The sequence below is a fragment of the Lissotriton vulgaris genome, chromosome 4_1 (genome assembly GCF_964263255.1).
Source record: "Lissotriton vulgaris chromosome 4_1, aLisVul1.2, whole genome shotgun sequence".
Classification (NCBI taxonomy): domain Eukaryota; kingdom Metazoa; phylum Chordata; class Amphibia; order Caudata; family Salamandridae; genus Lissotriton; species Lissotriton vulgaris.
The window spans coordinates 2,019,302,596-2,019,326,356 of NC_141691.1; the positions used below are offsets into that span (position 1 = coordinate 2,019,302,596).

The 23,761-nt window shown below is 46.4% G+C and overlaps 1 protein-coding gene across 1 annotated transcript in view; it reads left to right on the forward strand.

Moving 5' to 3' along the window:
- Positions 1 to 8,969, forward strand: part of EXOSC4 (exosome component 4) — a 31,300-nt gene extending 22,331 nt beyond the window's left edge. Inside the window, exon 3 of the mRNA XM_086966425.1 lies at positions 8,496 to 8,969. Coding sequence (XP_086822551.1) covers positions 8,496 to 8,855 — 360 coding nt within the window. The 3' untranslated portion in view covers positions 8,856 to 8,969. The remainder of the gene's footprint in view (positions 1 to 8,495) is intronic.
- The last annotated feature ends 14,792 nt before the right edge of the window (positions 8,970 to 23,761 follow it).

Sequence of the window (23,761 nt, forward strand, 5' to 3'; positions counted from 1 at the left end):
GTGGAGCTTCAGAGTGCAGAGTGGAGCTTCAGAGTGCAGAGTGGAGCTTCAGAATGCAGAGTGGAGCTTCAGAGTGTCAAGAGCAATGCCAACAGCTCTAACTTTAACAAAGGCAAAACCATTGCATTGTAAATGCTTATTATTTTACCGAATCACATGCTCATGCTGCTGCCTGGTTTGTCTACATGCACACAGGCAGAATCACTCGGTACAAAATGGCTCCTGTTCACTCGTCAGTACGGTCTTGCGCCGCCCCACCTTCCCCCTGCCAAATACATTTATTCCAAATACTGCTTATTTTCATATCAGACTGACTTCTCACATCTGGGATAGCAGGGGCACCTTCCACAGTGATTAGTGCTTCACAAAAAATAATTCTCGGCTAGCGCTCAGAAGCCTTGAAGCTTTGATTGAATGACACTGCAGTTTGATGCCCCGCTCGTTTTTTGATGCTATGCGTTCCAGACACTGATTTTATTAAGACTCACTTGGAGCTCTAAACTGTCACTTGATCTTTCTTTGGGTCATTTCGTTTGCCCGGAAGGACTAACATATCTGTGAAACCCTCTTCTTTTATAGTTTGAGCATCGTCTTCGTTTAGCAGGATAACATTATACATTTGAAAATACAAATATCCGGGAAGAGCAGAGAGCAAATCTCCGCGATGTTGGGCATTCTCCTATCATAAAGGAAGCGTGTTGGTGGGACCTGTGGCATCTAACACATCATTTAACCCTATACGCGTGGGCACCTACCACAATAATGTATAGGATGAGTTTGTTCCGTTCCCGTTTTTAATTTGATGTAAAACTCAAATCACTGCACACTCTCTACTACACACTCTCTACTACAGTCACTACTCTCTACTACACACTCCCTACTACAGTCACTACTCTCTACTACACATTCTGCTACACACTCTCTACTACAGTCACTACTCTCTGCTACGCACTCTACTCTCTAATACACTCTACTACACACTCTCTACTACACACTCTACTACACACTCTCTACTACAGTCACTACTCTCTGCTACGCACTCTACTCGCTACTACACACTCTACTACACACTCTCTACTACACACTCTACTACACACTCTACTACAGTCGCTACTCTCTACTACACACTGTACTACACACTCTACTACAGTCACTACTCTCTACTACACACTACTACACACTCTCTACTACAGTCACTACTCTCTACTACACACTCACTACACACTCACTACTACAGCCACTACTCTCTTCGACACACTCTATACTAGACACTCTCTACTACACACTATCTACTACAGTCACTACTCTCTACTACACACTGTACTACACTCTACTACAGTCACTACTCTCTACTACACACTACTACACACTCTCTACTACAGTCACTACTCTCTACTACACACTCTACTACACACTCACTACACACTCACTACTACAGCCACTACTCTCTTCGACACACTCTATACTAGACACTCTCTACTACACACTCTACTACACACTCTACTACACACTCTACTACACACTCTACTACACACTCTACTACACACTCTACTACACACTCTACTACACACTCTACATTACACACTCTCTACTACACACTCTCTACTACACACTCTACACTACACGCTCTACACTACACGCTCTACTACACTCTGCTACACACTCTGCTACACACACGCTCTACTACACACTCTACTACACACCCTCTACTACTCTCTACTACTCTACTACACATTCTCTACTACTCTACTACACACTCACTACTTTCTACTACACTCTACTACAGACTCTCCACTCTCTACTCCACACTCTCTACTTCAATCTCTCTAATTCAATCTCTCTACCTCAATCTCTCTACTTCAATCTCTCTACTTCAATCTCTCTACTTCACATTCTGTATTACACACTCTCTACTACACACTCACTACTCTCTAGTACACACTCTCTACTACACACTCTACTACACTCCCTACTACACATTCTCCTACACTCTACTACACACTCTACTACACACTCACCACTCTACTACACACTCACCACTCTACTACACACTCACCACTCTACTACACACTCACTAGTCTCTACTACACACTCACTAGTCTCTACTACACACTCACTAGTCTCTACTACACACTCACTACTCTCTACTACACACTCACTACTCTCTACTACACACTCACTACTCTCTACTACACACTCACTACTCTCTTACTACTCTCTACTCACTCTCTACTACTCACTACTACTCTCTCTACTACTCACTACTACTCTCTCTACTACTCTCTCTACTACTCACTCTCTACTACTCACTCTCTACTGCTCATGACAATGCCATTTATTTATCTGTTTCCAAAACCAACACATAAATAAAACATTTGTCATTTACAATGCCAAAAGCGCTAACTTTTGCAAAGGCGAGACCGTTGCATTGTAAATGCTTGTTTTTCAACGTGGCCCTGGCGCTTGCTTCAGTCAGTTTCACTTTTAAGGTGCAGGCGTCAATGGGTCTGGTACTTGTTTTATTTCCATTTAATGCTCTTTGGAACAACAATTTTATATTACTTGTGTGTATTACCACTGGCCAGAATTTCAAAGACTTATATTCACGCAGGTGAAATAATACTATTGTGATTAGGGCCGATTTTTGGAGTCTGACCGTTCAGAGTGCAGAGTGGAGCTTCAGAGTGGAGCTTCAGAGTGGAGCTTCAGAGTGGAGCTTCAGAGTGGAGCTTCAGAGTGGAGCTTCAGAGTGGAGCTTCAGAGTGGAGCTTCAGAGTGGAGCTTCAGAGTGGAGCTTCAGAGTGGAGCTTCAGAGTGGAGCTTCAGAGTGGAGCTTCAGAGTGGAGCTTCAGAGTGGAGCTTCAGAGTGCAGCTTCAGAGTGCAGCTTCAGAGTGCAGCTTCAGAGTGCAGCTTCAGAGTGCAGCTTCAGAGTGGAGCTTCAGAGTGGAGCTTCAGAGTGGAGCTTCAGAGTGGAGCTTCAGAGTGGAGCTTCAGAGTGGAGCTTCAGAGTGGAGCTTCAGAGTGGAGCTTCAGAGTGGAGCTTCAGAGTGGAGCTTCAGAGTGGAGCTTCAGAGTGGAGCTTCAGAGTGGAGCTTCAGAGTGGAGCTTCAGAGTGGAGCTTCAGAGTGGAGCTTCAGAGTGGAGCTTCAGAGTGCAGAGTGGAGCTTCAGAGTGGAGCTTCAGAGTGCAGAGTGGAGCTTCAGAGTGGAGCTTCAGAGTGCAGAGTGGAGCTTCCGAGTGGAGCTTCAGAGTGCAGAGTGGAGCTTCCGAGTGGAGCTTCAGAGTGCAGAGTGGAGCTTCCGAGTGGAGCTTCAGAGTGGAGCTTCAGAGTGGAGCTTCAGAGTGCAGAGTGGAGCTTCAGAGTGGAGCTTCAGAGTGCAGAGTGGAGCTTCAGAGTGGAGCTTCAGAGTGCAGAGTGGAGCTTCAGAGTGGAGCTTCAGAGTGCAGAGTGGAGCTTCAGAGTGGAGCTTCAGAGTGCAGAGTGGAGCTTCAGAGTGGAGCTTCAGAGTGCAGAGTGGAGCTTCAGAGTAGAGCTTCAGAGTGCAGAGTGGAGATTCAGAGTGGAGATTCAGAGTGGAGCTTCAGAGTGGAGCTTCAGAGTGGAGCTTCAGAGTGGAGCTTCAGAGTGGAGCTTCAGAGTGGAGCTTCAGAGTGGAGCTTCAGAGTGGAGCTTCAGAGTGGAGCTTCAGAGTGGAGCTTCAGAGTGGAGCTTCAGAGTGGAGCTTCAGAGTGGAGCTTCAGAGTGGAGCTTCAGAGTGGAGCTTCAGAGTAGAGCTTCAGAGTAGAGCTTCAGAGTAGAGCTTCAGAGTGCAGAGTGGAGCTTCAGAGTGGAGCTTCAGAGTGGAGCTTCAGAGTGGAGCTTCAGAGTGGAGCTTCAGAGTGGAGCTTCAGAGTGGAGCTTCAGAGTGGAGCTTCAGAGTGGAGCTTCAGAGTGGAGCTTCAGAGTGGAGCTTCAGAGTGGAGCTTCAGAGTGCAGAGTGGAGCTTCAGAGTGGAGCTTCAGAGTGGAGCTTCAGAGTGCAGAGTGGAGCTTCAGAGTGGAGCTTCAGAGTGCAGAGTGGAGCTTCAGAGTGGAGCTTCAGAGTGCAGAGTGGAGCTTCAGAGTGCAGAGTGGAGCTTCAGAGTGCAGAGTGGAGCTTCAGAGTGCAGAGTGGAGCTTCCGAGTGGAGCTTCAGAGTGCAGAGTGGAGCTTCAGAGTGCAGAGTGGAGCTTCAGAGTAGAGCTTCAGAGTGCAGAGTGGAGCTTCAGAGTAGAGCTTCAGAGTGCAGAGTGGAGCTTCAGAGTGGAGCTTCAGAGTGGAGCTTCAGAGTGGAGCTTCAGAGTGGAGCTTCAGAGTGGAGCTTCAGAGTGGAGAGTGGAGCTTCAGAGTGGAGCTTCAGAGTGGAGAGTGGAGCTTCAGAGTGGAGCTTCAGAGTGGAGAGTGGAGCTTCAGAGTGGAGCTTCAGAGTGGAGAGTGGAGCTTCAGAGTGGAGCTTCAGAGTGCAGAGTGGAGCTTCAGAGTGCAGAGTGGAGCTTCAGAGTGGAGCTTCAGAGTGCAGAGTGGAGCTTCAGAGTGCAGAGTGGAGCTTCAGAGTGGAGCTTCAGAGTGCAGAGTGGAGCTTCAGAGTGGAGCTTCAGAGTGCAGAGTGGAGCTTCAGAGTGCAGAGTGGAGCTTCAGAGTAGAGCTTCAGAGTGCAGAGTGGAGCCTCAGAGTAGAGCTTCAGAGTGCAGAGTGGAGCTTCAGAGTGGAGCTTCAGAGTGGAGCTTCAGAGTGGAGCTTCAGAGTGGAGCTTCAGAGTGGAGCTTCAGAGTGGAGCTTCAGAGTGGAGCTTCAGAGTGCAGAGTGGAGCTTCAGAGTGGAGCTTCAGAGTGGAGAGTGGAGCTTCAGAGTGGAGAGTGGAGCTTCAGAGTGGAGAGTGGAGCTTCAGAATGCAGAGTGGAGCTTCAGAGTGTCAAGAGCAATGCCAATAGCTTTAACTTTAACAAAGGCAAAACCATTGCATTGTAAATGCTTGTTATTTTACCGAATCACATGCTCATGCTGCTGCCTGGTTTGTCTACATGCACACAGGCAGAATCACTCGGTACAAAATGGCTCCTGTTCACTCGTCAGTACAGTCTTGCGCCGCCCCACCTTCCCCCTGCCAAATACATTCATTCCAAATACTGCTTATTTTCATATCAGACTGACTTCTCACATCTGGGATAGCAGGGGCACCTTCCACAGTGATTAGTGCTTCACAAAAAATAATTCTCGGCTAGCGCTCAGAAGCCTTGAAGCTTTGATTGAATGACACTGCAGTTTGATGCCCCGCTCGTTTTTTGATGCTATGCGTTCCAGACACTGATTTTATTAAGACTCACTTGGAGCTCTAAACTGTCACTTGATCTTTCTTTGGGTCATTTCGTTTGCCCGGAAGGACTAACATATCTGTGAAACCCTCTTCTTTTATAGTTTGAGCATCGTCTTCGTTTAGCAGGATAACATTATACATTTGAAAATACAAATATCCGGGAAGAGCAGAGAGCAAATCTCCGCGATGTTGGGCATTCTCCTATCATAAAGGAAGCGTGTTGGTGGGACCTGTGGCATCTAACGCATCATTTAACCCTATATGCGTGGGCACCTACCACAATAATGTATAGGATGAGTTTGTTCCGTTCCCGTTTTTAATTTGATGTAAAACTCAAATCACTGCACACTCTCTACTACACACTCTCTACTACAGTCACTACTCTCTACTACACACTCCCTACTACAGTCACTACTCTCTACTACACATTCTGCTACACACTCTCTACTACAGTCACTACTCTCTGCTACGCACTCTACTCTCTACTACACTCTACTACACACTCTCTACTACACACTCTACTACACACTCTCTACTACAGTCACTACTCTCTGCTACGCACTCTACTCTCTACTACACACTCTACTACACACTCTACTACACACTCTCTACTACAGTCGCTACTCTCTACTACACACTGTACTACACACTCTACTACAGTCACTACTCTCTACTACTTACTACTACACTCTCTACTACAGTCACTACTCTCTACTACACACTCACTACACACTCTCTACTACAGTCACTACTCTCTACTACACACTCACTACACACTCACTACTACAGCCACTACTCTCTTCGACACACTCTCTACTAGACACTCTCTACTAGACACTCTCTACTAGACACTCTCTACTAGACACTATCTACTACAGTCACTACTTACTACACACTATCTACTACAGTCACTACTTACTACACACTATCTACTACAGTCACTACTTACTACACACTCTACTACACACTCTACTACACACTCTACTACACACTCTACTACACACTCTACTACACACTCTACTACACACTCTACTACACTCTCTCTACTACACACTCTCTACTACACACTCTCTACTACACACTCTCTACTACACACTCTCTACTACACACTCTCTACTACACACTCTCTACTACACACTCTCTACTACACACTCTCTACTACACACTCTCTACTACACACTCTCTACTACACACTCTCTACTACACACTCTCTACTACACACTCTCTACTACACACTCTACTACACACTCTACTACACACTCTACTACACACTCTACTACACACTCTACTACACACTCTACTACACACTCTGCTACACACACGCTCTACTACACACTCTACTACACACCCTCTACTACTCTCTACTACTCTACTACACATTCTCTACTACTCTACTACACACTCACTACTTTCTACTACACTCTACTACAGACTCTCCACTCTCTACTCCACACTCTCTACTTCAATCTCTCTACCTCAATTTCTCTAATTCAATCTCTCTACCTCAATCTCTCTACTTCAATCTCTCTACTTCAATCTCTCTACTTCAATCTCTCTACTTCAATCTCTCTACTTCAATCTCTCTACTTCACATTCTGTATTACACACTCTCTACTACACACTCACTACTCTCTAGTACACACTCTCTACTACACACTCTACTACACACTCTACTACACACTCACCACTCTACTACACACTCACCACTCTACTACACACTCACCACTCTACTACACACTCACCAGTCTCTACTGCTCACTCTCTACTACACACTCTCTACTACACACTCACTACTCTCTACTACACACTCACTACTCTCTACTACACACTCACTACTCTCTACTACACACTCACTACTCTCTACTACACACTCTACTACTCTCTACTACACACTCTACTACTCACTACTACACACTCTACTACTCACTACTCTCTACTCACTCTCTACTACTCACTACTACTCTCTCTACTACTCTCTCTACTACTCACTACTACTCTCTCTACTACTCACTACTACTCTCTCTACTACTCTCTCTACTACTCACTCTCTACTGCTCATGACAATGCCATTTATTTATCTGTTTCCAAAACCAACACATAAATAAAACATTTGTCATTTACAATGCCAAAAGCGCTAACTTTTGCAAAGGCGAGACCGTTGCATTGTAAATGCTTGTTAAAAAGTACAGTCTTGATGCATAGATTCCTAGAGGGTTGCCTTGTGGCTTAAAGGTCTGGTTTAGAGCACAAAATCCAGGTGACAAATGAGAACAGAACATCATCTGATATCTAGATAAACCCATAATACATAAGGTGTGACGTATAATGAAATGATAGGCGTTAAATAAAGGGAAAATGAAGGGACGCTAGTAGGTACAGAATCAAAACACGTGTATCGGTGGGTAAAATCAAGGGGTGGTTATGGAGCATTTAGATGCAGGTGTGATTCGGAATGTATGTTCATTTCCATCTAAAGATTCCGCTCAGGGCTTCGGGAGGAGGTGTTATCAATTCTAATTACTATTCGAGTTGTAGACAGACAGGAGAGGGAAGGTGTATAGGAGTGTAGGGTGTAGAACTCCTAGTAGGGTTTCATGGTGGTTTAGAGGTGGCAAAATAGTTATCAAGGGAGTTCCATAGAGATGTATTGCGAAAAATCCAAGGGGAGTTTTGCAAGGAGGTGTTATCTGCTCCTCTCAGAAAGGAGGCCCAGTATTACCAGGGGCGGGAGGAAGTGACAGCTGTGTTCTTCCAGTTAGCTAGGATAGTGTTATAGGCAGCAGTAAGAAGGATATCAATTAACCCGTTCCCAGCGTCGAACGTTCAGCGCCCAGTGCTGAACGTTCGGAGAACGAATGCTGGCCCGTCGGCCAATGGTCGTGCGCAGCACTGGGGAGGTAGCGCTCGTGACGACCGTTGGCCGACGGCAGCAATTAAAGGGTTAATAGCCTGCTGCAGGATCTGATGTTTGTGGTCAAGAATCCTTTGAATAGTGTTGAGAAAGTCCTTTCAAGATGGACTCCTCAGATAGAATGAGGCCCAGTAGAACATGTTACTCCAGTATTAGTACAAGATGAAATACATAACACTATATCTTAATCATTTATTGTGGTACCCGATTATCAATCTGATATGATTATTTTTTTTTCTTCATATTTCTAGATTCTCCAAGCTGATGGTGGCAACTACTGCGCATGCGTAAATGCTGCAACACTCGCCATCATGGACGCTGGCATCCCAATGCGTGACTACGTGTGTGCCTCTTCAGTGGGTTTCATTGAGGACACGCCACTCGCAGACTTGAGCTATGTTGAGGAGGCTGCAGGTGGTCCACAGGCAGCCCTGGCTCTGCTGCCAAAGACTGACCAGATTGCTTTACTGGAAATGAACTCCCGCCTACATGAGGACCACTTAGAGCGTGTGATTGATGCCGCGAGCAAGGCCTGCAAAGACGTGTATGCGGTGCTGGATAGTGTGGTGCGGGAACACTTGCAGGAAGTTTCCATACTGTCTGCAGATTGATACTTCATTTTTTATTTCCTATTTTTTTGAGATTCTGAACGCACTTTTGATTGAATACATGTGAAATAAGAAATTCATGTCACAACAGTAAATTAAAGCTGAGCGGATATTTCATTTCTTTTTTATCCATAATCATATGTCATCCTTTATGTTAATACCCTCACAGCCAAAATCCATGTCCTCATAATACACTGTACCCAGAGTCTCTTAATTGTGTGAGCTTTTGTAAAGTGACAGATATTTCATTACTGTTGCCGCCCAGTAAAACAAGGTAAGGGGTATGTGGAGTTAGGTCTACAAGTGCAACTGTGCAAACTTAAGCATAGCATAGCTATTGTCCCTGAAAATCATTTGATGCCAAATACTACCTCGACCTCCCTGAATTGCCCCATTTATTTATAAAGCGCCAGAATCGACCCCCGAAGATGTATCTCTGTGCTCTAGACGTGCCACGTGAGGGAACCTGGCAGCTAGGGATCGGAGGTAAACAGAAATGTCTTAAGCTGTTTCCTGAAGAGTAGATGTTCCGTGCATTGTCTTAGTTACACAGGGAGCTTGTTCCAGTGGCAGAGACCCAGATAAGATAGGGCCTTCCCACCTTGTTTGGCTCGTTTTGATTCTAGGCAATGTGAGCAGGTATTTGGATTGTGAGCGGAGAAACCGCCAAGGGATGTAGGGGATACATTTATCTGCCAAATAACTAGGGCCGAAGTTGGACAAGGCTTTGTGAATGGTGCAGTAAACCTTGAATTGTACGCGCTTCCGTATCGGGAGCCAATGGCGCTGGCAAAGCAGGGGCCAAGAGGCCGTCCTTGGTGGTGCGTTCAGAATCAGACGTGCCGCCGTGTTCTGGGCAACCTGTAGTCTGTCAAGGGCGGCCTCATTGGCAGACAGCAGAAGGCTATTGCAATAATCCAGGCGGCTTCATATAAGCGCCTGGGTTAACATCTTCCTAGATGAATCTGGGAACAGAGGAAGGATACAACTCAGGAGACCCAACACATGGAAACATGAGCCAGCTGTCAGAGCAGCATGCTCTTTCATAGGGTCTGTTCAAAGCGAACACCTACGTTTTTCGAGGCAGGGGGAGTACCTAGATCTGAGGGCCACCAGTTGGGGGTCCACAGTAATTGAGCTTCCCCAAAAAGCATTATTTCCGTCTTCCCCCACATTGCACTGAAGAAAGTTACACCTCATTCACTGAGAGATGATTCTCATTCCCAGGGAGAAGGCGGCTTGCACTGATGGAGTAAACTTTGCAATAGGAAAAAGCAGTTTGGTATCGTCCGCATAAGAAACAGGGATGAGCCCACTGTTCATCAACAGATTGGCCAGGGGAGCCACGTAGATGTTAAACAAAGTCTGGCTCAAACAAGAACACTGTGGGACTCCCTTGGACAGTTCTTTTGCGGCTGAACGATATAAACCAAGGTTAACCGCCTGGGAGCGAGAGGAAAGAAAACTCGTCGACCACTAAAGGGCCAAATCTCGAAGTCCGACCACCTCCAATCTCCTGAGTAAGATCTTATCGGAAACCGTGTTGAAAGCGGCAGACAGATCCAACAGCACCAGAATCGTAGAGTGGCCTCTCTCTAGGGTCACCCTGATGTTGTCGGTTACCTCTAGTAAGGCTGATTCTGTGCTGTATTTAGGGTGAAAGCCTGATTGGGATGAATTTAGGCTGCCCATCCGTTCGACATGGTTGGAGAGGTGAGTATTTATGTTTCTCCAAAAGCTTGCCCAGGAAAGGGAGGAGAGAGATAGGACGAAGATTGGAAAACTCAGTTAGCGGGCCTTGGTGTTCTTTCGGATTCCCTTTGGAATGATTTCCATTCCAAAGGGACCAAACCTTCTCACAGGGAGAGATTGAAGAGATGTGCAATGGAGGGGTACAGGTGGCTGGTAAGAGAAGTGGTAATTTTTGCCGGCATGAGATCCTGAGGTGATCCAGATTTTACTGAATGGCTCAATAACACAGTCTCCACTTGTGTCACAGGGGAAAAACTTCCCAGCAGTAGAGTGGCTACCTGCCCAGATTTTGCAGGAATCATGGTGGTGTCAGAGTGCTCCCCCGATTGAACAATTTTGTCATAAATGGTCTCGTGTTTTTTTTGCGGGAAAAAGTTGCCAATATCATTGCACAGTTTTTGTGTAGGGACCATCTGGTTCTCGCACGCCTTAGGGTCCATAAAGGACTTTAGGATGCGATAAAGCACCTTGGGGTTATTTTTGGCCTGGGCTAATTGTAGGGCTATGTGATCTTTACATGCTGCCCTGATTTTCCGATGTTAATCTGCCAGGGTAGCATAAAACCGGACTTCATCCTCCTCCTCATGAGTGAGGCTCCAACTTTTTTCATACTTCCTTCAGATTTGTTTCTGCTTTCGAAGTAGGGGAGAATACCAGGCATTCTGGGGGAGCCTGGGCATACTAGGGAGGGGTTTCAGGGTGGCTAATTGTTCCAAGGCACTAGAAATTGCCAGGTTATACTTGGCTAGCGCCTCAGCAATGTGTCCGATCCGAATATCCGTGGTTCTACAAAAGTGGCTTTGAAACCCTCAGAGGTAACTCTCTTTCACTGTCTGAAAAGGCCAGGGGTGTCGTCGGTAGTATGAGTCATCTTCCTAGGTGCCTCGATACAAAATTCGATTGACGCATGGTCAGACCAAGGTAGGAACTGGGAGGATTTACAGGAGACATTAGGGGAGTTGGAGAAAACAATATCCAGGGTATGACCCGCTGTATGTCTTGGGCCCTCTTCACCTTGGTTAACCCAAGAGCAGCTAGCTCCGTTACAAGTGTCCCTGCTTCCACATTAGAACTGCATTCACTGTGTATATTAAAGTCGCCTAGCAGCAAAAAATTGCTGCTCACGATTACATGCAGAGTGATTAACTCAATGAGATTAAGAGGGAAACTGTTTAGGAGTTCGATATACCAGGGCCCCCTTTCAATTTATACGGGACGAAAGGTCGGTGCGGAAGACCATCACTTCCATAGTTGTCACTGTGCTGTTCCAGTACAGTAATCTTGATGTTATCCCTATGCACAATAGCAACTCCTGTTTTATTCTGTCTGTCCATGCAAGTTAATCTGTATCCCTCGGGCACAGCAGGTGCTATAGAGGGGACCAAATGGGGTTCAGCCAAGTTTTGGTTAAAAACCCAAGATCGGGCTGCACTGAGACCTCGGCAGAGTGCTTGGGGAGGGATCTCACATTACACAGTAAGCCTCTCCACCCCTGCTGCGAGTTGGTGGGGAGATAACTTAAATTAGCCGTGGGGGTATGAGATGATATGTTAATCATGCCAAAGGTAGTGGGTATCTCATTATCAATAGTGGCCTGAAAGCCACAAGCCTGACATGAGAAAGGACCCTCACACAGGGGCCGAAAGCCCAACCCATCAGCGGGGCAGTAGGTGGACCTCATCTCTACCATTTCTTCAGTCTAGTATGTCCATCTCAAGAGTACCTTGGTCTGAAGAAAAAATACCAGAGCTCCTGGCGACTCCTGGGCGCAGACGGGCTTGCCTTTGGCGTGCCCGCTGCGTGTCGTGGCTGGCATCCGGTTTTATAGAGGGGATAGCCACTAGAGCGCTAACCTCCTTCTCTGACCAGAAATGATCCCTGCCTCCCTCCACTCAAACGAGCTAGTCTCGCGGTGGACCGGGGAGTGGAATCGTGAAGGCAGAATGCGGGTTAGTGCACAGAGAATAAAACAAATGGCAGGCAATTTAAGTTAAAAACAGGCTTCCCAATATCGCAGTATTAACACAAGCTTAGCCTTTCACCGCGTATCTTCTCTGTAGGCTCCCACTTTTAGGAGGTAGAGAGGTTGAACTGTCCTGGCTTAATCCTGAAGGTTCATTCTGAGGCAGGACAGTATCGTCAGCTGGTACATTTATAATTGAATAGATCGCATGAAGATAACAAAATGTTTGTGGCGACCACATGAGATATCTGTTTGCTAATCAGCAAATAAATGAAGCAGTGGAGTATCAACAACTACATAGAAGTCTAATTGACAACCACGTTTTCAGAAGTTACCTGAACCGCAACGGATACATTTCACATATAATGCACACCAGTAAAAGGTTTGAGGCCTAGGCAGTGTGTATAGAAAACCATGTTCTGCCTGGCCTGGTTTCTTTAAGCCAGTGTACTTTCACTATGTTAACATTAGATGATCTGATGATGCACATTACAAAACTCGACTCTAAGAAGTAAGAGCTTGAATTATGAACACCTTCATGACAAAGGAGCATTTTGAACCAGACCCATTTAACCGCAGTCCCCCAACAAAGATTTTCCAGCGTGAAGGATACTGATTAGCTGTGCTTCAAACCCATGACTAGTTTTGCAGTGGCCTTTGTTATTAAGTATAGTTTCCTAATCAGGAAAGAAATACTTACAAAGAGTTACCATAATCTAACAGGGTAGTAATAGTAGTCTGCATTTTGGTTTTAGCACCTATGTGACGCATTCGTATTTTTTGTTTCTTGGCACTCTCAAAATTGTAATGCAGGATGAAGACAGTGTACTGATTTGGGATTTAAAGTCCATTTATTATTGAAAACGAAGCCTGGGTTCTTGGCTTCAGAGAATAGAACTGCAATCGCCCATAAAGACAGTCTACCATGCCTCAGTCCAAATCTGGCTCGAGCTGCCAAACTTGACCTCCGTTTGATCAGTTCTTAATTTTAGTTAATCATCCTTAACCCAGCTGGCATTTGCTGTCTGGCAAAATTGAGACCTTTGTGGTGTCCTATTTATATCTTCCTTGGCCCCAGGCGTGTTCTCAAAACGTCCACAGTTTTTAAAAAGTCCTTTTCATTCTTAGAAACATTAATTGAGTTTTCCCCAAAATAATTCGAGACTCCACAAACTCCTAGACTTATGAAAATACCCCCTGGCTGAAGGGAAACTCTTGTGTACAGGGAAAGCCCCTTTGTCCGCAGAAACTACCTCACGTTTTCCACAATCACGGAGAACTCAAAACCTTCTTCAGTACTTTCCGGCTCCACTGCCAATCCTCAAACGTCCCTCTAGTGCTTTGAAACATCATTGAAAATTTCTAAAGCCCACATCTTCTATCTCATCTTTTAGTAAGGTGCCTGTGTAGGGCTGAAGATGGCTGCATCCCTAGTTGTATGCCCTAGTTTAATGAACATACATAACGTATTGCTGGTGCCTATATGACAGCAAGTGGCTCCAGTACCCAGAGTTAAATTACCAATGGAAGTGAGTGGACACAATTAGCTAACTTTTTCTGGGCAATTAGCAGCTATATGAAAGACTAACTCTGAGATAATGACTGGTACAGTAGAAAGACACGTACTACAGTTGTTCAAACTCTAGGCAAAGTGATGTGGTTTCTGAGTTACAATATTATAATACATTTGTTATTTAGGCTTAATATTTCACATTCTGAGGTTTACACATAATTGTGCATTCTGTACAAATACTTTATGTTCAGAAGGCTGTGCCAAAACACATCTCACCCACTTGTGATTAATACCAGGGCTTTCCCAAGGGAAAAGTTTTAGAGCAGTTATTACATTTTAAAGCAAACCTCTACTCTTATGGTGATATGTTCACCTGACCTGTGTAACGCACTGCACATCAATCCATTGGTTTCAGTCCTGGTCAGGGATTCAAAAGAAAAACGTTTATACAAACGAGAAAATATAAAGATGCACATGAATGAATCCCACTCTACATTGCCCAGGGCTAGTGAAAGTGGCAGTTGATTAAGATGTCTTGTGCGCATTAGAACACTGAATACAGAAATGGGCTTGTACCTGTGTCTGAGTCACAATGCATGTATTGCCCAAAATACAGGTGTAAACCGATCCACTGGTCATTCTATAAAAAGTACACTTTATGCTGTCTCTCCTCAACTCAAAAAAATAATTCTTCAGAACTGAACTGGAGAACGCCAAAAATCGACCTCGCAAGCTGTTCGACTTGGTCAAACACCAATCCAACAAACTAGCGAAAACCTCCAAAGAAACACCTAAACCGCTAATAACAGTGAGGAATTCTCTTCCATCTTCTGCGACAAAATCTGTGCCCTAGGTAACAAACTCAAATCCGCAACTCGCCATCAAAATCTGCCTGCTCTACCTCTTCTCTCCGCGATGCCCTCCCAAACCTCACCCAAAAACCTAGCGCACTGGTCCAATTTTAAAATCCATAATGAACACACTATCTCGAAAATTCTTGCCTCCTTTAAACCGAACAATCAATTCAATGATCCTCTCCTATCTAACTGCCTAGCTGCAGCCTTTCAGGCTATCATCCATTCCTGGACCTCAATTATCCGCGCCTCCCTCCTCCAGGGCTCAATTCCGGATTCGCTCAAGGCTGGCCAAGTTGTCCCTATCCTTAAAAAAAAAAAACACATTAGACCCTGCTTCTGCTGAGAACTATAGACCCATATCTAACATCCCACTCCTAGCCAAAGTTCGAGAAAAATGTGTGCAACAGCAACTGAGCCTACACTTCAACTAATTTCACCTGTTAAATGACTTCCATTCTGGGTTCAGATCGGGGCACAGCACGGAAACCACCCTCCTCCACATTGTAGATGACGTTCTCCAAGCCCTCGACCAAGGCAAAACCTGTCTCCTAATCCTTCTAGACCTTTCCTCTGCCTTCGACCCGGGTAACCATCAATTTCTCCTTGAAGGCCTCAAACTCAGTATTGGGTTGGATGTCACCGTCCTTGAATGGTTTAGATCCTTCCTCCAAAACTGCTCACAGAGAGTCCTCATCAACGATAATCTACCCGCCCCCTCTCCGGTTGGAGTCCCCCAAGGCTCAACCCTCTCCCCTACCCTCTTCAACCTTTACCTTGAACCTCTCACTGAGGTGCTACGTGCCGCCAATATCTCTACCTTATATATGCCGACGACACCCAATTCTACATAAAAATCTCTTCCCCATAGGATATTTTCTCCCTTTATGAGGCCTTGAAGCTGACAGTCCACTGGCTTACGGCCAACTGGCTTAAACTCAACGCAAATAAAACTGAATTTCTTCTGGTCTCTCCACCCAAACCCAATCTAGACATCCAGGAATGGATCAAGACCATCTCGGCACTAAACTGCCCTCCTACCATTGTTGACTCGGCAAAATCCCTTGGAATAACCCTGAACGACATGCGTGGACATATAAACTCGATGGCCAAAACGGCTAGATTCCACCTGACTTGCATAAGAAACCTAAAACCATTCCTCGATGTGTCCGACCTTAAAACGGCAGTACAGGCACTAGTCATTTCCAGATTAGAATATGGATGCTCTACTCTTGCAGGGCTACCCAAGAAATCTCTGGCCCCATTGAAAGCCTGCCTCAACACCGCCTCCAGACTACTAACCGGCTCAAAGAAATTCAACCACATCTCTCCCCACCTCAAAGCGCTGAACTGGCTTCCAAAGACCTACTGCTGCAACTTGCACGCTTCCAGAAGAAACAAGCATTTACAATGCAATGGTCTCGGCATCATTAAAAGTAGAGCTATTGGCATTGCTCATGACATTTCTTTTTTTTCCTTAAATCATAAATAACAGCACTCTGCACTCAACAGCACACATCACTCTGCACCTGCACTCACTGCTCTGCACACTCACTCTGCACTAACTACTCTGCATTCTGCACTCACTACTCTGCATTCTGCACTCACTACTCTGCACTCACTACTCTGCACTCTCACTACTCTGCACTCTCACTACTCTGCACACTCACTACTCTGCACACTCACTACTCTGCACACTCACTACTCTGCACACTCACTACTTTGCAGTCTGCACACTCACTACTCTGCACTCACTACTCTGCACTCACTACTCTGCACTCACTACTCTGCACACTCACTACTCTGCACACTCACTACTCTGCACCCTCACTACTCTGCACCCTCACTACTCTGCACCCTCACTACTCTGCACCCTCACTACTCTGCACCCTCACTACTCTGCACCCTCACTACTCTGCACACTCACTACTCTGCACACTCACTACTCTGCACTCACTACTCTGCACTCACTACTCTGCACAATCACTACTCTGCACTCACTACTTTGCAGTCTGCACACTCACTACTCTGCACTCACTACTCTGCACTCACTACTCTGCACTCACTACTCTGCACTCACTACTCTGCACTCACTACTTTGCACTCTGCACTCGCTACTCTGCACTCACTACTCTGCACTCACTACTTTGCACTCTGCACTCACTACTCTGCACTCTACTCTGCACTCACTACTCTGCACTCTCTACTTTGCACTCTCTACTTTGCAGTCTGCACACTCACTACTCTGCACTCACTACTCTGCACTCACTACTCTGCACTCACTACTCTGCACTCACTACTCTGCACGCACTACTCTGCACTCACTACTCTGCACTCTGCACTCACTACTCTGCACTCTGCACTCACTACTCTGCACTCTGCACTCACTACTCTGCACTCACTACTTTGCACTCTGCACTCACTACTCTGCACTCACTACTCTGCACTCACTACTCTGCACTCACTACTTTGCACTCACTACTTTGCAGTCTGCACACTCACTACTCTGCACTCACTACTCTGCACTCACTACTCTGCACTCACTACTCTGCACTCACTACTCTGCACTCACTACTCTGCACTCACTACTTTGCAGTCTGCACACTCACTACTCTGCACTCACTACTCTGCACTCACTACTCTGCACTCACTACTCTGCACTCACTACTCTGCACTCACTACTTTGCAGTCTGCACACTCACTACTCTGCACTCACTAGTCTGCACTCACTAGTCTGCACTCACGAGTCTGCACTCACGAGTCTGCACTCACTAGTCTGCACTCACTACTCTGCACACTCACTACTCTGCACACTCACTACTCTGCACTCACTACTCTGCACTCACTACTCAAGTCAAGTCAAGGAATTTATATAGCGCACTACATACCCAGAGGGTCTCAAGGCGCTTAGGGAGGGGAGGAGGATTACTTGTCAAATATCCACGTTTTAAGTTGCTTTCTGAATGCTAGGTGGTTCTGGGTAAGGCGAAGGTAAGTGGGGAGTGAGTTCCATGTTTTAGCAGCCAGGTATGAGAAGGATCTGCCTCCCATGGTGGTCTTGTTGAAGCGAGGTACAGTGGCGAGTGCTTGGCTGGAAGAACGTAGTTGGCGGGAGGGGGTGTAGAAGGACAGTCGTGAGTTGAGGCATTCTGGTCCGATGTCGTAGAGTGATTTGTGTGCGTGGGTTAGCAGTCGGAAAGTGATCCTCTTATTGACGGGTAGCCAGTGGAGGTTTTTCAGGTGACCAGAGATGTGTTCGTTGCGCGGGATGTCTAATATGATCCTGGCTGAGGCGTTTTGGATTTGTTGGAGTTTCTTCTGGAGTTTAGCGGTGGTGCCTGCGTAGAGGGTGTTTCCGTAGTCCAGTCGGCTCGTGACCAGAGCATGGGTGACTGTTTTTCTGGTTTCGGTGGGGATCCAGCGAAATGTTTTTTTGAGCATGCGAAGAATGTTGAAGCAGGATGAGGATACAGCGCTGACTTGTCTGTTCATTGAGAGTGAAGAATCCAGGATAACGCCTAGGTTCCGTGCGTGGTCTGTCGGGATGGGTGCTTTTCCAAGGGCTTCCGGCCACCAAGAGTCGTCCCATGCAGAGGGGGATGTACCTAAGATGAGGACTTCTGTTTTATCTGAGTTCAGTTTCAGACGGCTGTGTTTCATCCATTCGGCAACTTCTTTCATTCCTTCGTGTAGGTTAGTTTTGGCGGTGCTGGGGTCATTGGTGAGAGAAAGGATCAGTTGAGTGTCATCCGCGTAAGAGATGATGTTGAGGGTGTATTGGCGGGCGATGGCCGCGAGGGGGCTCATGTATACGTTGAAGAGGGTGGGACTGAGTGAAGATCCTTGTGGTACGCCACAGATGACTTCAGTGGCCTCGGACTTGAATGGTGGAAGGCGGACTCTCTGGGTTCTTCCGGTGAGGAACGAGGTGATCCATTCAAGTGCTTTTCCTTGTATTCCGATGTTTCTGAGACGTTGTAAAAGGGTGCTGTGGCAGACCGTGTCGAAGGCTGCAGAGAGGTCGAGGAGGATGAGTGCGACTGTGTCTCCATTGTCCAGTAGAGTTCGAATGTCGTCTGTTGCTGTGATGAGGGCGGTCTCAGTGCTGTGTTTTGCTCGGAAGCCAGATTGTGAGGAGTCGAGGGATTTTTTGGCTTCGAGGAAAGCGGCGAGCTGGTTGTTGACAGCTTTCTCGATTACTTTGGCCGGGAATGGAAGGAGCGAAATGGGGCGGTAATTTTTGAGTTCGGTGGGGTCCGCTGTGGGTTTTTTCAGAAGGGCGGTGAGTTCAGCGTGTTTCCAGCTTTCCGGGAAGGTGGCGGAGTTGAAGGAGCAGTTGATGACGTCTCGGAGGTGCGGTGCTATGACGGAGTCTGCTTTGTTGAAGATGTGGTGAGGACATGGGTCAGTGGGGGATCCTGAGTGGATGGAGTTCATCAGGCGGATGGTGTCCTCAGTGGAGATTGGGTTCCAGTCGTTAAGGGTGTTCAAGGGGGGAGAATGTTCAGCATATGGTTGGGTGGGTTGGTCTCCGGGTTGGTTGTTGAAGCTGTTGTGGATGTCTGCAATTTTGTTGTGGAAGAATGAGGCTAGGGAGTCGCAGAGGGCTTGAGAGGGGGTGATGTCGTTGGAGTTGGGCGAGGGATTGGTAAATTCCTTGACGATGTTGAAAAGTTCCTTGCTGTTGTGGGCGTTGTTGTCAAGTCGATCCTTGAATGCTGTTTTCTTGGCCTTTCGGATTAGTTGGTGGTGTGTGCGGGTGGCGTTTTTGAAGGCGTCCTTGGTGCTAGTGGTTGGGTCTTTTTTCCAGGCCTTTTCAAGGGAGCGGCAAAGTTTCTTGGACTTCTTAAGATCATCGTTGAACCATGAGGCCTTCTTGCTGCCAGGTTTGCTTTGACGTTTTTTCAGTGGTGCTAGGGTGTCGGCGGTGTTGGATAACCATAGGGTGAAGTTGGCGGCGGCTTGGTCTGGGTTGGAAGAGTGGGCTGGGGTGTTTAGAAGGAGCGATGAGGAGATCTGGTCGATGGTGATTTTGTTCCAGTTTCTTTGCAGAGTTGGTTGGAGGTGGTTGATGGGTTTTGGCTTGTTGTAGGTGAAGTGAACGCAGCTGTGATCAGTCCAGAGGAGATCCGTAGTGTGGCTGAAGGAGACATGATTGCTGGAGGTGAAGATTGGGTCGAGTGTGTGACCTGCGATGTGGGTGGGGGAAGTGACTAGTTGTTTAAGTCCAAGGTTGGCGAGGTTGTCCAAGAGGGTGGTGGTGTTGCGGTCGTTGATCTTTTCAAGGTGAAAGTTGAGGTCTCCCAGAAGGATGTAGTCTTTGGAGGGGAGCGCGTGTGGAGTGATGAAGTCCGTGATGTCTTCACTGAATTTTGCGCGGGGTCCTGCACTCACTACTTTGCAGTCTGCACACTCACTAATCTGCACTCACTACGCTGCACTCACTACGCTGCACTCACTACGCTGCACTCACTACGCTGCACTCACTACTCTGCACTCACTACTCTGCACTCACTACTCTGCACTCACTACTCTGCACTCACTACTCTGCACTCACTACTCTGCACTCACTACTCTGCACTCTGCACTCACTACTTTGCACTCCACTCACTACTCTGCACTCACTACTCTGCACTCACTACTCTGCACTCACTACTCTGCACTCACTACTTTACAATGCAATGGTCTCGGCTTTGATAAAGTTACAGCTATTGGCATTGCAAATGGCATTTTTTTTGTGTCCACATTTATTTAGCCAATAAATGTACCTTTATTTGTCAATGCCTAACAGTTTTTAGCACTATATGAAGTCGTATACAATACAACACGCTCATCAAAGAAACATGAGCATTATAGAACAGCTTAAGTAGAGTCACACCTGAACCTATTTAAACTTCATTAGGAAACTTTCTCCTTTAACTTTCCGATCGGTCAGCCTGTATAGTGAGTCACCGGCTAGCCATGATTTACCACATTTAGAAGCATTCAAAATAAGAACCATTTTCGGTATTTAAAAATAAATGCAGAGAGTGAAAGAGATGCTGTACTGTCTCTATCTGTACAACAAATAAGTAAAAATGATAGCGCTGAAAAACTGGGGCTGTCTCTATGCATTGTTACATTGAATACAAAGCTGCAGTGCTGCTCCCGGTGCACTGCAGAGAAGTACACTGACTGGCACGCAGTCATCTAACCTGTGCTTAATTTCAGCCTGAGTGCTTATTTTCCCCATTTGATACGAACATACGCAGGGGCGGATCTGAAAGGTGGACAAACTGCCACAACGTGAGAATGCTGCAACCTGCAATAGTTTGATGAAGGGTACGCGAGTGGTAGGTAATCGATTCAAGACAGATTAAGTGGGCTAAAACAGAGGCATAACAAAGGCAGATTATCGGCGGGTAATGGTTCAGAGGTGTTGGCATTCGGCGCGCTGACGTTTAATTGAGTTGGCTACGAACAGCTGAGAAGAGCCTTGGGCACCTCACAAATTAAGCACAACTTCAAACCGCCTTGAGTCGGGTGTGAAGCACAGCTGGCGTGACCTTTCATAGGTGTCACGACTTCAGTCAGTGCTGGCATTTTACCCAACAGCAGCTTGCATTCTGGGACTTGGAGTTTCTATGTTATTGTTGCAAGTAGAGGCCCAGAAATATCAGCATGCAAAGTGCTGTTGTGTTAAAGACCATGAGTGCCTGAAGTTAAAAGCTCGGGGTGAGGTAAAGAGAAGCTCTCCAAGGACGACGAGAGATCATGGGGGTCAAGTACACAAATGTTTGGTGGACTCGAGGGAAGACGCAGACGAGGTGGACAGAGCCACCGGCTGCCGGGACAGTGCAGGTATTAAAGGGCCGATTCCAACATAAAAGGTCCACAGAGAGATGACGTGAAGCCGCGCGCTAGAAGGGACAAGCAGGCGAGGCAGGAGATCCCGAACTCAGTGAGCGCAGGTAGGACGGGAAGTCAGGCAAAGTCGCCTGTGACGGGGGCGGGGCTGCGTACGTAACCCGAAGAGAAGGCGGAGTGAAAGAGTCTTGCGACGCCAGAAGGAGAGCGGAGTCCCTCAGAATTGATCTGGTAAGTTACAAAGGGTTGGGGGGAGCTCGGTTCCCTCGTTGTGTGTGTATGCATGTGTGCGACAGCGGGGGAGAGGGGGGGTGCACTCGTGTGTGTGCGCGTGTGTATGTCTGCGGAGGGGGGGTGGGTGTCTCTGTATGTATGTGCGTGGGCGCTTGTGTGTGTGTGTATGCGCATGCGTGTGTGCTTCCCAGGAGACAGCGCCAGGCCACAGCGCTCGTTCGCGTGCGCGTGACAGTTTGAAATCGCCTCCTTGAAAGTGTCTCCTGGGAAGCACACTCACTAACAATAGTTCTCGGCGAGAACGCGCTTCGCGCGTTTCAGCCGAGACCTAAAAAGCATACAATTGGGCCTTCACTGGAGCTGCACCAAGGATTTGGAAAACTCTCCCACCCGCCATCAGAAGCCTTCCTTCCTTGGCACACTTTTAAGAAGGAGACCAAAACCTTCTTATTGGGTAAATACCTTGCCTTATGAACACATTACATTATCTTTCTATGAAGGATACCTATTCCTACACTCCTGGGCATTCCCCCAAGAGTTGAGACTGTGCCTTCTTGTACAATGTATCTATCTGTTTTAATTTATTTCGCACATGTAGCTGGGACTTTAGACTGCGTGTTTTTTTCTTGCATTATGTATCCCCTATTTTACCCAAGTGATCCCTCCCTGCCCAATGCTTTGTACTCCACCCTTAATACTGTAAAGCGCTCTGATACCCTCATGGGTCTGGTTCGCGCTCTATAAAACTATAAAATAAATAAAAGAGTTTAACAGTGTAGCGTTAGTCAATGGACTAACATAGATGTTCAATACAATAAGACTGATCGAGGAACCCTAGGGTACCTTGCATGTTAACTTTGTGGCTGCCGATTTAAGTGGACTTCATGGTACCGATGTAGTTCCATTCTGAAGAAAAGATTGAAGTTGTACCAAGACACTTAGTTAGGGCATTGTAGGAAACTGTCAGAGGCTGTGGCGAGATCTAACAGTATCAGATTTTCCTTCATCTAACCCGTTGCAGCAATAAGCTCAATTCTCTGATGCCTCTGGGTCTAGTTTGCGCCATATAAAACTCAAGGGAAAAATAAATGTATGTTGACAACGGAGTATTCACTGTGCATTCTGGGAACTTAAAACCAACTAAGAAAAGAGAGATTAGCCTGCAATTACCCATAGTAGATAGGTAGGTGCCCAATTTTTTTGAGGGGAGAATGTCAATTAGCATCTTTCCATAATTTAGATACCCTGCCTTCTGGTAGTAAGAGATAACATAATTTTGCCAGCCTTGCACTGATCTCTCCATTAGTCAAAATAAAATTGTTGATTGAGTGGTTGGTCGGAGATCCTGATTTAATAGAAAGTTTTTCCCACCAACTTAATTGAGTCTGGTTCAAAGCTAGGAAAATAGTAGACCCTGCACTTACATTGGGTATTGGCTTCTAGGTGTGATAATTCAAAGTGGCTCTGAGTTTCTTAAAATTGGCCTGAAAACAAATCAGATAATGGACAAAAACTCTGTGAAGTAGGATCTGTTGACAGTATGTGGCAGGGTGGAAATCTGTTTAACAATGCTAACATTGGCCATGCTAGGAATAGAGGCATTCTTTTATTTATAGTGCCTCTTCTTTTCTAAATCAAAATCACTACATGGCATATCAGCCATGTAGTGGCCCTCTAACCAACTTACATAGACCAATCGCTGCACATCGATCTATTCACTCTATAGCATCTGTGGGTGCTGTGATCT